Source organism: Perognathus longimembris, chromosome 11 (genome assembly GCF_023159225.1).
Source record: "Perognathus longimembris pacificus isolate PPM17 chromosome 11, ASM2315922v1, whole genome shotgun sequence".
Classification (NCBI taxonomy): domain Eukaryota; kingdom Metazoa; phylum Chordata; class Mammalia; order Rodentia; family Heteromyidae; genus Perognathus; species Perognathus longimembris.
In genome coordinates, this window is record NC_063171.1 from 50,518,098 (window position 1) to 50,538,175 (window position 20,078).

General features: G+C 37.4%; 1 protein-coding gene across 1 annotated transcript in view; it reads left to right on the forward strand.

Moving 5' to 3' along the window:
- Window positions 1-20,078, forward strand: part of Ush2a (usherin) — a 618,626-nt gene that overhangs the window by 403,378 nt on the left and 195,170 nt on the right. The window contains exons 40-43 of the mRNA XM_048356772.1: window positions 657-1,285; window positions 6,208-6,542; window positions 7,482-7,604; window positions 18,695-18,858. Coding sequence (XP_048212729.1) covers window positions 657-1,285; window positions 6,208-6,542; window positions 7,482-7,604; window positions 18,695-18,858 — 1,251 coding nt within the window. The remainder of the gene's footprint in view (window positions 1-656; window positions 1,286-6,207; window positions 6,543-7,481; window positions 7,605-18,694; window positions 18,859-20,078) is intronic.

Sequence of the window (20,078 nt, forward strand, 5' to 3'; positions counted from 1 at the left end):
TAACCTAAAGGTCAGATCTGTGCATTGTTTATTTATCAGTAGGTGAAAGAGCTAAATCGGCAGCTTCTGTCACAGTCACAGTAAAAAAAAAATCACCTATAATATTAACAGGGAGTAGATAAATTGCAAAACATGGATTAGAATGATAAACAGAGGCGAGTGTAATATTGGAATAGATAATGAGAGATGCAGAAGGATTTTACTGGGCCGTAAAATATGCAGGTGTGTTGTGATAGTGTTATTGATAATAATTCATTACTAGGGCTCTAGAAGGAAATGCACTGGAAGCTAGAACTTTCATTACCACGGCAATCTCCTATCCTTCTCTCTTCTAGCACTTTTATTTCAAAGAGCCCTACAATATTTTTCAGCATTAGCTGTAATGAGAAAGAAATGATTTTGATAAAGCTGTCTTGGGACGGAAAATGGCACTGTTGGTTCAATATTATTCAATAAGTATTTCAAGCACCTTGATGAGTATGACGGTTACTGGGTTTGTCTTTATGATATTTATCTGTCTATTTACTGGTTTTCTGCATGTGTGAATTTCCCTACCCTTCTAGGAGAATGATCATTTGTTAGATCTTTCTTCTTTTTTTTTTGTCTTGAGGAGATAAAGGGAGTTTCCAAGATCTGAGATTTCTTCTACTTTCTAGAACCTGGACCCATAGATCCTCCAGTTATTCTGGATGTGAAGTCAAGAATGATGGTGGTCACCTGGCAACGTCCTTTGAAAAGCAATGGGATGATCACCCATTATAACCTTTACCTACACAGTCATCTGTACCGGAGGACATCTGGGAATGTCACTGATTGCACGGTAATCCATCTACGCCCAGATACTGCCTACGTGTTTCAGGTGGAAGCCTGTACGTCAAAAGGATGTTCCCTTTCACCAGAATCCAGGACTGTTTGGACACTGCCTGGAGCACCAGAAGGGATCCCGAGCCCTGAGCTCTTCTCAGATACTCCTACATCTGTCATTGTATCTTGGCAACCACCTGCCCACCCCAATGGATTGGTGGATAACTTCACCATTGAGAGAAGAGTCAAAGGAAAGGAAGAAGTCACCACCCTTGTGACTCTCCCAAGAAGTCATCCCATGAGATTCATTGACAAGGCTCCGATTCTTAGCCCATGGACAAAATATGAATACCGAGTATTAATGAGCACTGTCAATGGAGGAACCAATAGCAGTGCTTGGGAAGAAGTTACCACCAGACCTTCAAGACCCGCTGGGGTGCAGCCACCAACGGTGCATGTGCTGGGATCTGATGTAGCCAAGGTAAGAACCTGTGTGTTCTGGCTCCTTTTGCATATAGGAATTTGCCCTAGCTTGACTCTGCATTGAACAGAGCCATCTACTGACAAAACAAATGCATTTGTTGTTTTAGGCATTCACTGGAGGAACTGGTTTTTTGGCCTTTGGCCCAAACTATCTTGAATTTGATGTCAGCTTTTCATGTCTCCCTGTATCCCCTTAATTATATTGTTGAGGCACTTACATTTGCCTCACACACCTGAAATACTTTGAATGCCACAATGGGATGCTTAGGTTAACCACCACGTCAGATTTAAATAGATCAGAAAATGAGAAGAGATGGGAAAATATGGAGGAATGGATTCGCATATTATATGAACAAAATTTCCAATTACCGATCTTCTGATATTTTCTTTTTGCGAATTAAAGAATTGAAATGATGAGCAAAGATGTAAAACTAGCATTATTCAGGAATGCCTAAAATGCATTCAATGATTTGCCTCATTCATCGGGGAATGAACTCTAGAGGACAGAATAACTACCATTGTTTTGGCTGGCATACAAACTTCATTCAAGGGAAATTAGTATAACCAAACAGGAGGGAGTTTTGTAGCTTAGAAGCCTCTTTTGTGTAAATACACACATGCTTTCATGGATTCAGTCTTGTACCACTGCCAAAAGCATCGGTACAGTAGCTTGCTCACCAGAGCACAAAACAAAGGACATTTGCATAACAGCAAAGTTCATCTGTTGGCATCATTAGGTGCCTCTATGTGGTGTGTTCTCCCTTCCACCACAGGAAAAAGCTAAATAGAGAAAATTGTTGAGGAAATATAATTGACTCTAAAAACTAAAGGCCATTGGTTAAAATCTTTATTAGTTTCAATAGAAGACTTTATTCCAACAGAAGACAGCTACTTAGTAGAAATAACTAAAGTATGTATGATCTGTCGATTAAGCATTAAAAGTAAACTGATCTTAAGTATATAATACACAACAATTATTCTATACATTGGGCCATCCTTGCTAAAACAAAGAAAAAACAAACCTGGAGTTATTAATCATACCAGAAGTAACATTTTTTCTTCAATCCTGGGGAGAATTTTGTGGAACTTTGGTAGTGTTACCAATCAATAAAGATGTGACAAACAAACATAATTCCTTCACAAAGACAAAGCTGCCTAACAGACATTATTCTGGATTCTTTTGTGGGGGGAGGTGGATGCAAAAATTTAATTTTATTAAAGTTTACTTTATGAAAGTTTTATTGTCTTTGTTTAACTTTTTTATTATCAAAGTAATGTACAGAGGGGTTACAGTTACATACTTAAGGCAGTGAGTTAATTTCTTATCAAATTTGTTACCTCCTCCTTCATTTTTTTACATTTCTTTTTTTATTGTCAAAGTGAAGTACAGAGGGGTTACAGTTTCATACATAAGACAGTAACAAGTTGGATGAGAAATATTCTGGCTCCTTTCTAGCAAAAACTTTCATTACTAGGCATTGCTAATTGTGGCATACCTGAAGAAAGAACAAAACTTTTCAGAATAATCCCTCAGTGTTCATTTGTACTTGATTCAGCCTGTACACACAAGGATGAAAGGTGTTTTAAATGAGTTTCCTGGCCTTTTCTTTATCCCCACCCCCATTTTGATTTTGCAATATCCTCCAGGAATGAAACTGTATATGTGGCTTATCAGCTTGTTCCATTAGGAAGCTAAGTCTCATAGACCATAGAGGCCTGTGGTAATCTCAGGTCAGAACCTAAAAGTTTCTAAGAAAGGGCCTCAAAGATACAGGCATGATAGGCTAGTAATAACTTTTTTAAAAAATATTTTGGGCTGGGGATATGGCCTAGTGGCAAGAGTGCTTGCCTCGTATACATGAGGCCCTGGGTTCGATTCCCCAACACCACATATACAGAAAATGGCCAGAAGTGGCGCTGTGGCTCAAGTGGCAGAGTGCTAGCCTTGAGCAAAAAGGAAGCCAGGGACAGTGCTCAGGCCCTGAGTCCAAGGCCCAGGACTGGCCAAAAAAAAAAAAAAAAAAAAAAAAAAAAAAATTTATTATCAGTATATTCTACTTTTTCTTTTTTATTGTCATTTACAGAGGGGTTTCAGTTGTATAAGTCAGGCAATAAGTACATTTGTTTTTGGACAATGTTACCCCTTACCTCAGCCTCTCCCAGTTTTTCCCTCTTATCCCCACCTATAACTTGTATAGTTCTTGTCCAACATGGTATCTAGTATTACTGCTGCATTGGTTTACCCTTTGTGCCCCCCTTACCTTCCAAAGACAGAAAAAGTAACAACCAAGCCAAACAGAAAAGAACACTAAGAAATCAACAAAGAAAAAAATCTCTCTTATTTCCATTTCCTGGAGTTCATTTGATAACTATTATTTTATTATATTATTTTATGTGATCATAGGCACATAATCATTATGCCTTTGTGTTCCTCTCCTAAGAGTGTCCTGCACTGATCTCACTGTAGGTGAATGCCTACATAATGCCTACATAGTAATAACTTTTAAAACATTCATACATCTTATGAGTTCCTATTTTGCAACTAGGGAATAAAAACTTATCAATGAAGAGAATAAACAGGAAAATTCAAACTGAATCTAGTACTTTACTATATATTTATATAGTATTAAAATAACATTTTCACTTTAGTATTCGTGTTTCACATTATGATCTGAAGATAAATGGGTAGTGAAACAATGACTTCTCTTTGCAAATTGCAAGATTTTTAAAGCCAACATTGGAAATAGAGTAATTCTGAGGAATAATAGCAAGATAAGCTATTAATGCTGTGGTTGTTACTTCTAGAATCGTTCAACAATTGTTCTAGAATTTTAGAATTATTTATATAAATGTTTCATGTATTAAGATAAAAGAAGCTGTCAATAATATTAACAATGGCAATAATAATTTCAGTTTAACATCTGTCTATTATCAGTACAACTTTATTAATGGCTCTTTAGGCATAAGGAAGAGTAAAGCTCAAAATGTAAGTCCCCATGTTCTATAGCTCTATAGCTTATAGCTTAGAGTGAAACAAATCAATATATGCAATATTTAGATATGACAAGGATACTGGGCAGGAATAAATCAAATTAAGACATATAGGACTCATAATTTTCCTTTCTTGGACTTTGGTGTGGTGACCAGGATGTCAACCTTGACAAATACTCTTATTTACAAAGTTCTTAAAGCTTGATTAAAGAACAAAATAAAGTGGATACATTACTATGAGCTCATCTTTTCAGTCCTGAACATGATCACCTAACTGTTGTGTCTTAGTTTCTGCTTAGAATACAAGGCTTTGCACCAGGATGTGGTGACTCACACCAGTATCCTACTTACGCAGGAGGCTGAGATCTGAGTGTTGCCACTAAAAGCCAGTCTGAGCAGGAAACTCCATGACTCTTATCTCTAATTATTCAGCAAACAGCAGAAGTAGCACTACTGTTCAAGTGGTAGAGTGCTAGACTTGGGCAAAAATGAGAAGCAAGAGCACAAGGCCCTGATTTCAAGCAACAGAAGCTGATTAGCTAGATTGATAGATCAACTGATCAATGGATTGATAGACAGACAGACAAACTTTGAAGGTGTGATGATTTTGATGAGCCACTTTTCAGGAATCTGAGCGGTCTAACAAAGTTAGTGGCTCCTTAAATACCAAACTAGCTATCCACTTGTCCTTCTTTTTGAACACATGTAAGTAAAAACAGAAAAGAAAATCAAAACAAAAATTAGACAAGCCCTCTCTAAAAAATAACCACTTTCAAGTTTCAAATATTCAAAGCCTTTAATGTAAAATTGTTTCAGAGAGCACATCACTTTATAATTCAGGCAAGAATCTATTTTATGGTCAATTTTACAAGGATGCATCAATATTTAAAATTATAACTCTTCTTTTGTACAATGGGTATGTAAATTACCATAAGAAACTACACTAATTGAAAGTTTTAATCTTATACATTTTGGCCAGTCTGTAGTAAAGTATGGTCTTTTATTTATTCATTACACATTTATTCATATATACAAGCATATTATATTATCCTTTTCTGTGGGGTATTCAAATGTGATGAAAAGAAATACTGTCCAATATAAATGTCATGAAAGCCATTTTGTCTATATTTGTGCCTGTACTAGGACTTTAAATCAGGGCTTCACAATTACTGGGCTTGCTTGGCTGTAACTCTACCACTTAGGTAGCACCTCCAGCTTGATTTTTGCTGGTTTGTTGGAGATGTCAGAGACTTTATTACCCACATTGGCTTTGAACTGGAGAATCTATTATTTACTCTGATGCCCAGGTTCATGCAAACAGGATCATCCTTTGGTTGTCATTTGAAAAGCTATCAACACCTTGACTATTCCTGAGATAAGATGTATTGTGGTTGCTTTATTTTCTAAAGCATTCACAAGTTTCAGAAATTCGATTGTGCACCCTCAGAAAATGAAAGTGATTTCTTTATCCCCACCCTCCGAATCAACTTATTTAGTGTACACAGTCGCGATGCAAAGTGAGGAGCTTGTTCTTGCATTTAATTGAGTTATAAACAAGAAAACCAGCCAGTCCTGCTGCTGCCCTATTGATGCATGTGGATGTGTGAATTTTCTCCATGTGTTTGCTCCGTGTCCTTTAGAACACCCACAGTGGAGATGAATCACTAAGGTGTGTATTAGGCTGACAGGCCTAGAAAGTATCAAGACTAAAAGCCAAGCCCAGGAAACAGCATTTCAACGGATTCCTGGTGTACTGCTAATTGATTCCAAGCCCTTCATTACTGTCTAGTGCAAAGGGCTAAATGGAAAGTAGGCATTTAGAAAATGACTTCACTGAAAACAAGGCCAAGTGAAATTCTAGGCCTTGTGAACTTCAGCTGCTCTGTTCCTGGGTTGTCACACTGATTCTAACTTTATCTTTTCTTTCAGGTCACGTGGAAACCCCCACTTCTCCAGAACGGAGACATATTGAGCTATGAGATCCGAATGCCTGACCCTCACCTCACCATAACCAATGTGACTTCCATAGGATTGAGTCGAGTAATTGATCATCTGATCCCTTTCACTAATTATTCTGTCACCATTGTGGCTTGCTCAGGGGGTAACGGGTACCTAGGAGGGTGCACAGAGAGTCTGCCTACCTATGTTACCACCCACCCTACACTACCACAGGAAGTCAGTCCATTGTCAGTGATTCCATTAAGTGAATCATATGTGGTAATTTCTTGGCAACCACCATTCAGGCCAAATGGACCTAATTTGAGGTGAGAGAAAGTGATTAAGTCTTGGAATCTTTGTGTGTGTGTGTGTGTGTGTGTGTGTGTGTGTGTGTGTGTGTGTGTTCTTATCTTTCCAAGAAGTAGAGGAGATTTTTATGACATCTGCACATCGAACAAATTCCTTATTAGTTCCAGCTACTTCCTCATGAATCCCTTATTCCAAATAGCACCCTGAATCCTCCTTGACAATCATACGAGATACCATTTTTGTATATCTTTACTTATGTGGAACCATAAAAGGTGATCAAGGTAAGAAATAGCCTCTTAATATTGACAGCTAAAACCCCTGAAACCCCCATCTAATTGCTAAGGATTCTCTTCTTAATGCCTCTCTTGATTTTCTAGGCATATTGTTATTTTTTGTAGGTAGCTCTGATATAGGTTGTACATGGCACAGTTACACATATATGCCCTGAAATTATAAAGCTAACATTGTAGTTGTCTAGGACACTATGATTATCTAGAAAGGCATATAGAAAAGATTGGAGAAAAGTGTTTCATTTCTAAAATGGCTTCAGAGCAACCTGAGCTTGATATTTAGTCAAGAATAGGGACTTGATAAAATTATCATTGTTTATAACGTACTGATGATTCAAAGTCATAGGAAATCATTAACTCAGTAAGCCTTTTGAATTTCTACTTTGAGTGAAACTAGCAAGAGAATTTGGAACATCTGACATAAAGGAAATCTAAAATGCTATCATTCCTTTTAGTTATCACATATTGACTGATTGTTTCTATTGAATTTAATATGTAATACTTGAACCAGGAAAAATATTTATCTGAAAAGCCTTCATAATTACTAAGTTAAAATAATGTTGTTTGTGTCTGCATGCATCATGCACACATACCACCAAACAGCCTGAATTTTGGTAATAACATTAGTGGGGTAATCCTGACATTTCTGCTTGTCTTTTGCTTTAGATATGAGCTTTTGAGACGGAAAATTCAGCAACCACTTGCAGCAAATCCCCCAGAAGATTTAAATCTGTGGCACAATATTTATTCAGGAACTCAGTGGTTTTATGAAGATAAGGGTCTTAGCAGGTGAGATTACAAAAACTATAAAAACAAATGCTGGCATTTAGTTTGGGGCATGTTGAATAGCTCAAAGTATCTTAGTGTCTTCATTGTATGAGTGTGTTATCAGTTGTGCCATGGAATATGTTTGGTGATTATCTGTGGCATTAATCATGGAACTCTAGCAGTTGGTATGTTTAATATTTGCCATCTTAACTACATGTTTAAAAATAAGCCTTTGAAGTCTAACTTGTAGATATTGGAGACTTAACTTATTGCCTTTGTCATAGCTGTATCCAGACACTAAACTCAATAGAGAATTTAGGAATCTTGAATACAAATAAAACTGGATAAATCACTTGGTAAAGGATTGCTGTTTCTGGGCTGTAAGTCATTATTCCATTCATAAAAACATATTTTAACTGGGAAGTTTGAGACTTGAACTCTAGAGTACAAAATTTGTTATATATGCTTTCATAATATGTATCTACATATACCTATATTTGCATATATCTATATAGTGATATGTATTATGAAAGCTTAGGGTTGATGGCTCACACCTGTAATCCTAGCTACTAAGGAGGCTGGGATCTGAGAATGGAGGTTTGAAGCCAGACCAAGCAGAACATTTCTTGAGACTCTTTTCTCTAATTAATTACTAAAAGCCAGAAATGGAGCTGTTGTTCAAATGGTAGAGCACTAGCCTTGAGTGCAAAAGCTCAAAGACAGCACCCAGGCCTAGAGTTCCAGCCACAGGACTAGCAAAAAAAATTATGAATACGATGTTATGAAAACTTCTTTGGCATATTCTTCAGTATATTTGATATCAAACTGGTTGTTTTCTTTGACTCTCCACTTAATAGGAACACTCTGACCCCTGTTGCACTCCAGCCACATGTCCCATCCATTCCTTACCCATGCATCTAGGTCGTAGTCACACATTTACATTAAATTTGATAACTCCAACATGCATCACTTGCTCATGCAGCTTCTCCCATGGCTGGCTTTTCCGTGTCTGACCTGATCATCCTGGTAATTACCTTAGCTGACATAATCTTGATGTTCCCACTTGTCTTTTGCTGTCAGTTTGAGCCTCTGAAAGGTAAAATTTAACAACCACTTGAAGTTTCTTCCTCCATGAAGGCTACCTGCTCACTCTGTCACTAGTCAGAAGCAACTTCCCTTTATCCTATTTCTACAGCATATCCCCTGACAGATAGATCATTGTTATCATGACAAGGTAATGACCATGCTGCTTGACTCCACACAATATTACATGATCAAATCTACCACAAGTCAGTGTCTCTAACCTGATAACTTCTCTATTCTTGGACTTTAGTATAGTGCCCGCTACATAGCAAGCATCCAAACATTTGATAAATGGAACAAAACTTAACTCAGGTTGGTTAATCTCTGGATTTTCCCCTGTTTTTAGCGAGCATATGTTAGTTATATTAGGAAGGGCTCATTGTGATATTTCTATGCATGTATACAATGTATTCCAATGAATCTCACCCCCTTCTGCCATTTACCCTTAGCTACCTCCCTCTTTTCTATAAAAATATCATCAGGCTTCATTGTTCTATTTATACATGTAAACAATCTGCCTTGACCACATTAATCCTCATTCACTCTGGCTATTTAAATTCCTGATGCTTTGGGAATGTTAACTGGAGCTTTATTTTCTTTGGGAAAATAGGCAAAACTTAAGAACATTGTACTGTTGGTCTTAAAGGATTGAGGTGGGAAAACATAATAGAAAAGTCTAATTTATTAGGAGAAGGCAGCCTGTAAATCCAACCTAGCAATAAGCATTATGAAATGGCTGCCCTGAGAAGTTTAAAAAATGGTCAATTATGAGCAGATCCTTTTTGTTCAACCTGTTATTATGGTCATTCATGATTTTAATTCTTCTGAGTTTTTTCCCCTTAGTTTGGGCATCCATATATGATGACCACCTGTTATTCAACAATTCATTTTTTCCTCCTGTATACTGAATGACAGGATAGAAAACAAAATGAATACAATACAGTCCTGGTTCTCAGCAGCTTAGGGTCTAGTAAAAGAGCCAGTCCCTCATCCTACCTTACCTCTGGGTCTGGTGCACAAGGTAATCTCTGTGCCCACCTTCCTCCAATCCAGAACTGAAATTTACATACTAATGTCCATCATCACAGTTGACTACAGTGTCCTCTATTTAGAGAACTCGATTTCGAAAAGGATTCTACAGTCTACAAACTCTTAAGTGCCTTAAATATAACAATTTCCAAGACAAATAGAACTGACTATTTAACATTACTGAACCTGAGTTTTAGTCATGAAATATTCAGTAAACACACAGAAAGTTAATTTGTTTCTTTGTGGAAGAAAGAAAAACTTCTCAAAGTATTAGGACTAAGGCCCAGAAACTTGGTGTTGAATTTTTAGTGATTCCTCTAAGGAATCTGTATGAAAAGTCCAAATCTTAAGGTTTAAGGGAAAAATATAAATAAATAAAAAGTAAATTAAAATTAGCAAACTCATGACAGGCATCGGAAAAGAAGTGTGCCTTATAAAACTATCAAAGGAGAGGTGGGTTATGTTTTTATGGGTTTTGGGGGTCATTTTCTTTTTGCTTTGTTTTCCCCCCGCAAGGACTGCAAAGATTTATTTTGGGTTTTCACGCAAATAATTTCCACATCCTTTGTAAATGGTAGCCAAAGAAAGAAAGTAAATGGCATGTGTCTTTATATTGCCAGGATATTTTTGCAGCCTTCTAACCTTTACAGGTCCAAAAATACTCAAAGTTCCTTTAGCCCAAGGGCCTTATCTCATCAGTCTGAAGGGGCCGGGGTGGGGGTGGGGAGGGGGAATGGAAATGAATACCCTTGTGGGCACTGTGGTCAGAGGCTACCATTGTCCACCCTGACTGAAACTCTAGCTGTGGCGTACTGTCTCTGATGATAGGCTAGAATTGGCTCCTCAGGGCAGAGATGAGTGCTTGTTCACTGTTCTGCACACCACATCACAGCTTCTTATTGACCTATGCTGTGGAAGCTGTCCCTTGGTACCTGTGTGGAGATTGGGTCTAGGAACTCTTCACCCAGACTCCAAACTCTACAGATGTTCATCTCTTTTATTTGAAATTGTATAGAATTTTCCTATTAGCTACCAACAGCTCCATGCATGTTTTAAATCATCTCTATGATTACTTATAATAGTTGCATGATGTAAATAGTATGTAAATGGGTGTCATAATACACTGTTTAGGAAGAAAATCTGTGTATGTTCAGTAACAGATGCACTTGTTTTCCAATATTTTCCATTTATGGTTGAATCTGAGGATGTGGAACCCTAGGATACAGTGGGATGACTTTATTTATCTTTCTGATTTATCCATTTGGCTATGCATTTTAAAGGTATTAATGGAATTCTTATGCGTTTGTGAAAGACAGGTGATTTCCCCTCCTTCCCAGATTCTACTGTTTTCTATTTACTGCTTAACTTTTATCTGTATCAATAAAGGGAACAATGAAGTGCTTCTTTCGATCTCTGTTTTTACACCACTACATTCAAGTCAGCTTGCAAATCACTATCACCTAGATATAAGAGATAAAATTAAGTTGCGATTCACAAGATATCCTTTTGTGAATATATTTGTGGAAATGAGTATGAGTTGAAGTCAATATTCCTGTTCAATTGGTATATGCTGTTAGAAAAACACATAGATTTAATTAAAAGTATCATTCTATCCTGAAATTCATATCACTGTAGTCATGTGTTTATTTTTTTCCTTTACATCTACTTATACAAAACAAAACAGTGAGCCAATGTTATCTTAAGTAAGGGGCATTTTTTTTTCTCAAATTTTTATTATCAAACTGACGTACAGAGAGGTTACAGTATCATACGTTGGGCATTGGATACATTTCTTGTACTGTTTGTTGCCTTGTCCCTCATGCCCCCCTCCCTCCCCCCCTTTCCCTCCCCCCCAGGTGTTCAGTTCACTTACACCAAACAGTTTTGCAAGTATTGCTTTTGTAGTTATTTCTCTTTTTTTACCCTGTGTCTCTCGAATTTGGTATTCCCTTTGAATTTCCTACTTCCAATACCAGTAAACACGGTTTCCAATATACTCAGATAAGATTACAGAGATAGTGTAGGTACAAACATAGGAAGGTGATACAAAACATCATCAATAATAGAAACTACACATACACATAGGACGTTGAAAGTAGTTACAACTGTGATATATCACTTGTTTCCATAACATGGAGTTCATTTCACTTAGCATCATCTTATGTGTTTCTAAGTGTATAGCTATTGGGCCTTGTGATGCTCTGCTATGGCTTGCCTAAACCTGTACTAATTATTCCCAATAAGGGAGGCCATAGAGTCCATGTTTCTTTGGGTCTGGCTCACTTCACTTAGTATAACTTTTTCCAAGTCCTTCCATTTCCTTACAAATGGAACAATGTCATTCTTTCTGATAGAGGCATAAAATTCCATTGTGTAAATGTACCACATTTTCCTGATCCATTCATCTATGGAGGGGCATCTGGGTTGGTTCCAGCTTCTCGCTATGACAAATTGTGCTGCGATGAACATTGTTGTGCTGGTGGCATTACTGTGATTTTGTTTGTGGGCTTTTGGGTAGATACCCAACAGTGGGGCTGCTGGGTCATAGGGGAGTTCTATATTGAGCCTTCTGAGGAATCTCCATACTGCTTGCCAGAGTGGCTGAACCAGTTTACATTCCCACCAACAATGAAGTAGGGTTCGTAAGGGGCATTTTTTGCCTGAATGACACAGCTGGTTGCCCCCTTGTTAATATTTGGATGGATTCAGTGTACCTACAATTTTATACTATTTGTCAGTTTCTAAGATTTCTTCCTAAACAATTCCATGCAAAGTGACCAACTGATGGTTGGTAGGGGAACCATAACTTTGGGTTTGCTGATACTTTCACCACCTGGAAGATCTGGTGAATGTGCTGTTGCTGTCCTGACAATGCTGATTTGAGTCAGGCAGTGTCTAACCTGTGGGTGGTGACCCTCTCTCTTTAAGAGTCAGTCAGTCTTTACAGTTTTCAGCACCTAGTAAGGGCACAGTTAGGCCTCAGTGATCAGACAATGCTACACCGTAGTCTGTTTCCTATTTGCTTCCAGATTTAAAAAGAAAGATTGAAGATACACACACACACACACACACACACACACACACACACACACATATAATTTTAAGGAACATGATAACTTATAGATTATCATGACTGGTTATCGTTAAGTTTATTATTCTTTTCAATCATTCATAAATTCCTCAGAGTATTTATTTTGCAACAAAAATATGTGTAGAACCCTCCAGGAGAATCGTCAAAGAATCTATTAGTTGTGTTATATTTAAATGAAAGCATTCAGAGTTAACCAATTATCATCTTATATGCAAAGAAAAGTTTAACTTGGTTTTAAGATTTTAAAGTTAAATATATGATAAACCTACACTGAAAAAAATAGGAAAATATTTCAAATTCTAAAGGAAGATATAGTTCTGAGGGAGAAACTACTTGAAATAACATAGATTTCATTGTGCTTCTTTGAGATGAATAAGAATAATATGCACAGATGACTTTTCTGCTTTGTTTATATGAAAAATCTTGGCATGATCCATCCATGAGATGTTTTAGTACAATACAGATATATTAAGTTGGAGTAATTAGATAAAGAAATTAAACTGGTATGTAGGGAAGGTATGTAGTGAGTCAGCCTTTCTCCCAAGACCACCAAAAAGTTAATCCTGATTCTTCATTAGTTGTGTCTAGAAATGCAGCAAACTTTGGTGGCCCCTGGTGAGCCAGTCCATAACAATGCATTTTTTCAACATAAATGAATTTTGTTTTATTTAGTATCTATTTCACATCCAAATTAAATTGGTAGCAACTCAGTATGTTTTTCCATTGGGATTTCTTCCTCGGTGCTCTAGATTTTCCTCCTGCTATTTTTCTGTGTATCATCATTGGAAATATTTTTTCATGAAAAATGAATCAGTAAGTCTAAAAGGATGCATTTTATCAATGAAGATTTTTTTTCTCCTTAAAAAGGTGTGTTTTGTATTATTTCCTGTGTTGATGACAGGGTAGAACAAAGATCAGTGTTATATGAACATTACTGAAGGTGTTCTGGTAGCATAGCTAGGTATGAGTAGAAACATGAAAGTGTCGATTTTACCTCACAATTTTAAAGAGTATTAGATTATAAAACTTTCAAATGTCAAAACCTCTACTCTTTAATGCCCAAAGCAAAAGTCATCACCACAGTTTTTTAGAATCCACAAATAAAGTGGCTAACAACCATGCAAAATTTGCTCCCACAAAAGATGTGAGGTTTCTCAGATGCTGTCTTATGGGAAAGTGCTCAGGCCTACTTTCTAGGAGGAAGAACTACCAGAAGACACAGCCACATAGCCTTCATTTTCAGAGGTGTGATTTATATGGGGGACAACATTGACACATGAATTCTGTTAGGACATCAATAAAGTTGACACATTTTTAATTCTGATGGAATTAACCTGAGGCATTTTGCAGCCCCAATGATGAATTTTATTGGTTCTCTAAACATATCAGACCTTTCCAAAATGCAAGTCTTCACACAAATGCAAGTTTTGCCCTGGAGGACTTACTATCTTTCACCAGACAAATTCCTTCACTGGACTAGAATATCACTTTGTTATCCAAACCTAGCCCAAATGTTACCTCCTGTAGGAAGACTTACTTCCCTGACTAGATGAGGTCTGTTTCTGTAGGAAGACTTACTTCCCTGACTAGATGAGGTCTGTTTCTTTTTGTTGTTGTTGTTGTTACCTTTTTTTTTTTTTTTGCTGGGCCTGCAGTGTCCCTGGCTTCTTTTTGCTCAAGGCTAGCACTCTGCCACTTGAGCCACAGTGCCACTTCTGGCTTTTTCTATATGTGTGGTGCTGAGGAATCAAACCCAGGGCTTCATGTATACAGGGCAAGCACTTTACCACTAGGCCATATTCCCAGCCCTTGTCTGTTTCTAAAAAGAAGTAGGAAAAAAGAAATGAACAAATATTTTAGATTCTTGTGTTAAAACATTTCTGTAAAACTTTATAAACAGTACAGCTCAGGATGATGGATATCAAGTTCATTATTGAGTACATCCAGTCTGCCATTAGTACCCAGCAAAAATGGTTGGATGAATATTGTTTGAATGAATATATGACTGAATGACATAGTAGGGTATTAAATATGAAAGCACAATAAAATTGTCTTCAGTGATGTTTTGTTTTTCGGAGAAGAGCTTTACTAAGATTTTTTAGGGATCATTTCTCTACTGAACATGTAGATTTTTGTGTCATTACGCCACAAAATTATACATGACCTAACATTTATGAGACTGATGGCTTTCCTAACTTCGAAACATCTATTTATCCATTTATAAAATTATCTATTCATCAAATAAATAGATTAAAAATCACATCTCCTAAACCAAATCTAGTTTTCTAACTCATCTGAGTTGGAATCACTGAGTGTTGAAATTAATATTGCCTGATTTTAATATATATGTTTACAAGAAATAAAATACTCTGTGTCTATAACATAGGTTATCATATTTTCTCTGTAGGGAAAAATAGAAGATGGTCTCAACTGTAATATTGCAATATTCCAAATTGGCCTACTTACAACTGAGTTGATTGGCTACATTATAGACCGAACATAAATATTCAATTACTGCACATTTCAAAAACATTTTCCTACAAGATTTGAAATGGTATGTTCTTCAGTGCATACCTAGAGTACAAATAGTACTTAGAGAAGATACTAATTCATATGTGTGTGTGTGTGTGTATGTCTCTTGCCAAAATTTCTAATGGCAAGTAAGCTAACATTTTTCCTTCAAAATAATTATTTTGATATTGAATAAATGACAAAATGTCCTATTTTATAGCAATACATTAGTACATTTTAAAAGCGATATATGTGGAGGGAATGAATTTAAAAAAGACATTCTAAGCCAGCTAACACATTTTCTTTTTTTGAATATACAGTGGTAAAATCTGAACACACATACATGTAGAGAAGTGACAGGTATATACAACTACTAAGGTACACACACACATACACACACACACACACACACACACACACACACACACACAAAGGGTATGCCAGTGTTTCATGTAATGGAATTCAAGATTATATTTCCTTAAAAGTTTAACTTGTTGTTGAAAGTTAAAGAAAATGCAAAGGCTGATGCATGGGATTAAGTGAAATGCCAACTGATTTCACAGTTTACCAAAGTAATGAATAAAGAAAGACCCTAACTTTTGGCAGTAAGGAAACTAGAAGCCCATTGCTGCCTGATATCTAGTTGTGCAAATTTAGGAAAACTAAATTTCTCTGAGTCTCTCTCTCTCTCTCTCTGTGTGTGTGTGTGTGTGTGTGTGTGTGTGTGTGTGTGTGTGTGTGTGTGTGTGTGTGTGCCGGTCCTAAGGTTTGAACTCAGGGCCTGGATTTTTTTTCTCAAGGCTACTACTCAACTACTTATGCCACTACTCCACTTCTGGCTTTTTGGTAGTTAATTGGAGATAAAGTCTCACAGCTTTTCCTGCCTGAGCTGGCTTTGAAATCACCATCCTCAGATCTTGGTGTCCTGAGTAGCTAAGATTACAGGCATGAGCTAAATGGATATCTAGGATTACAGGTATGAGCTACCTATATCTGGCCCAGTGTATGTATGTACATGTTTATGTATGTATATATACATATATATGTATATATAGAGAGAAAAGGGGGAGAGAAGAGAGAGATCTGTAAAACAGAAGACACTTTGTTTATTTGAAGCATCTAAAGCCGATCTTTTGCTAAACTTTAATAACACCTTGAAATCAGCCATCTCAGTTACATTAGTACATATATGTGACTTGTTTCTTGTATGATTATTCTTTTGTATTTTAACCCATATTGTGATGCAATCCCTTCAAATATCAGAGTTGATAAACCTTACAAGATTTGATGAATTATGTCAGTGCCACTTGATGCCATTCATTCCGCTTACAGAAAGGAAACAAAAACCATGGTATTGGTTTGGGGGCCCAAAAGATGACTAATTATATAATAGCCTAAACATATGGAAGAAAAATTCAAATATTATAGGGGAGGAGATGAAGCATCCGGACTTTAGCTGGCTTTCTTTTAAGCCATTTTATGAAGTGAAATACAATTATAAGTATTTTACCCAGGGAGAGAGCTAATGAAGCCAAGGTCACAGGTTCAATTCCCATATGAGCCATTAGCTTCAGTTGGTTCCATTGTCACAGACCTGACACCCTCTTAACCCCGACTCACCATCCTTCATATTCATCCTGGTGGCTGTAAAAGAAACTTGGCCATATTGTTTGGATGCATAAGCAAAAATCTGTCCCCTCGGCTGGAAAGATAACCCAAAGGTCAGGCCCTCGGGATGTGACATCATCTCAGCATGGACCATGATGGTTGTCGTTATTATCATCCGCAATGTCCTCTGAGTAAAGTGTTGTGCTTTCAAAAGCAGGCTGTGAAATCAGGCTGTATTTCAGTCTCAACTCAGACCCTGCTTATTTGTTCAGTGACTTGGGTAAATTATCTATCTTTTCAATTCTTATTTTTTAAAAAAAGCCTATGTAACAGTTTATGGGGATCTGAGGAGCAATAAATGCGTTAATTCATTAGGCAATCTCTGACTCATATAAAGTAACTGTGATAGTTAGCTTTCCATTGCCACTAGTCATATGAACTAGTTAATATCTGTGAACAAGCACATACACTAGTTCCCTAGTGCTATGGGGTGGCTTAAAACAACAGAATGTTACCTTTATACAGTTAACAAGATTTCTGTGATAGAAAAGGAGGAAACAAATATAAGTAAGAGAAGAGAGAGATAGAAGACCCAATGCTGGCACTCCTTTAGGAGGATTCAGTAGGCATGCAACCTCAATAAGCCACTACTCATTCATCTGTAGCTACATTAGCAGATGTGATTGAGGCAGAACCCTGAAAATTTATCTTTGGACCACAAGTAGAAAACCAGGTATTAAGCAAGCAGACTTCTTCCTGGTAGTAGAGAAATTCTCTGAGAATCCTGTCTTCATTTGGGGTCAAATTCTTAGCCCAAGTCCTGAACATGACAGCCTGTGTTTGCATCCTGACTGGAAGAGGACGTGACATATTGAGACAGAGATTGCAGGCCTGTGTTTGAGGCATAGGAGCTTAGCTAGATATCCTTGTACACCTAGTGATCCCAAATTAAGTAATGATCTAAAGCCTGGGTGTCCTCAGGGGAATCATGTGTTGCCCAGTGTGTTCAAGTAAGTGTCTCCATTGCAGGTCATTGTTCAGTCATGGCTTGATTTTATTTATTAATAGAATTGCCCTAACTAGGAAGTTTGAAACCAAGCCAGCCTGATAAGCCTCTGCCTAGAAGAGCCAACAGTGCTATTTTACTCAATCAACAATTGCATATATAACTTGGAAGGTCTTCCTCATATCACACACCCCACTGTGTTGAGTTTTCTCCTCCTGCAACAAGATGCTTAGTTTCCACTGTATTGATGAACGTAAATACGTTCACACCATGACCAAATACAGCCCACTGTAGCAAAATTCTCAACAGGAGAAAGTTGTACAATGTTGGTCACAGTTCCATTTTCCAGAGGGAAAAGAAGTCTCTGATGAAGGATTCTGAAAAATAAATGAGTTTCCTAAAGGAGGAGTGTAAAACTCCCTGGATCCAATTCAGATAGAAAGATGGTAGGTTGCCAGCTTGGTAATTACACCTTGAATTCAGTTGTAATCCTCATCACTTCTGAAAACAAGAAGACTGTGAAAAATATAGATATATTTTCTTAGCATTCCTAATAAAATAGTTTCTGGCCACTCGATTCTGTCTGGCAAGTTAAAAGATAATAATAACTATATATCTCGTGTAAAGAAGAAATAGACAATGGTATATATCCAAGAAAAAAAGGAACAGCATTTCTTGGAAAGAAAAGGAAATCTCTTGATTTGGGGAGGGAAAAGCCCACGTTTTGTTTCCTTTAAAATAAAAAAAAGTCCTTTTCTTTTTTCTTAACCAAACAAACTTTAGGTTTACAACCTACGAGTATAAGCTGTTTGTCCACAACAGTGTGGGTTTTACTCCAAGTCCTGAAGCAACTGCGACAACATTAGCTGGTCTTCCAGAGAGAGGGCCCAACCTCACTGCCAGTGTTCTTAACCACACAGCCATTGGTGTGAACTGGACCAAACCAAGTGAGTACACACTCATAACTACTTCCCCTCCAGGATCTACTAGACTACTATGCTACTAAACAGCTATGGAAGGACATATGCAAAGTAAAAGTGACAAAGCCCAAGATATTTGCACTGTTCTTAAAAGGAACATTCTCTCCTAGATGTGTGTGTGTGTGTGTGTGTGTGTGTGTGTGTGTGTGTGTGTGTGTGTTGGTCTAGGGGCTTAAACGCAAAGCCTATATGCTGTCTCTGAGCTTTTGTACTCAAGATTACACTCTACCACTTGAGCCATGACTACATTTCTGGCTTTTTTTTGTAGTTACTTGGAGATAAGAGTTTCATGAAATTTGCTGCCCAGGATGGCTTTGAACCACCATCCTCAGATTTCAGCCTCTTGAGTAGTTAGGATTTCAGGCACAAGCCATCAGAACTCATCTTTTCCTAGATTTTTACCCTTCTTGGACCTGCTTGCCTTCCCCATATTGATAGGGGTCGTAGTTTCTGTCAGTACAGAAGCCTGATTGACAGTGATGGTTGTGATAGAAATATCCATGGAAGGCTGGGCATTGAGGCTCATGCCTGTTTCTCCAGCTACTCAGGAGGAAGTGATTGACTAGTTCATGGTTCCAGGCCATTCTGAACAATTAGCTAGGCAACACTGACTCTAACTCAACCAAACTGTGAGGCATGGTAGCACTCCCCAGCTAGGCTTGGATGAAATACAGTGTTGTGCACACATGACTCATTAGCAATAATCACATATTACTATGTGATAGGATTTCAATAATATGACAGATCTTTTTCAGACTTCTGATGTTGAACAGAATTTCAGCTTGATACAGGAAACAAGACATTATGATTAAACTTGCTACCGTAATATAGGTTCTGACCTTAACTTGAGTAAAACACTTTTCTTCCCTTTGAACTAGGTTTTGACCTCAGACCCTCACACTTGCTAGGCAGGCACTCTACCTACCACTCAGCTAGTGCCTCCAGTCCTGATTTTTACTTGTTACATTGAGATCAAGTCTCACTTTTTGGTTCTGGCCTGTACCTGGACTGTGAATCTCCTCTTTTATTCTTCCCACTGTAGCTGCACACTTTTTTCATTGAGCTGACATCTTGCAATTTTTCCTTTGCACTACCTGGATCCTTTTCATCTTACCATCCTTTGTAGCTGGGATGACACCTACATGTGAGCCACAATGACCAGCTACTGCTTGAGAAGGTGTCTTGCA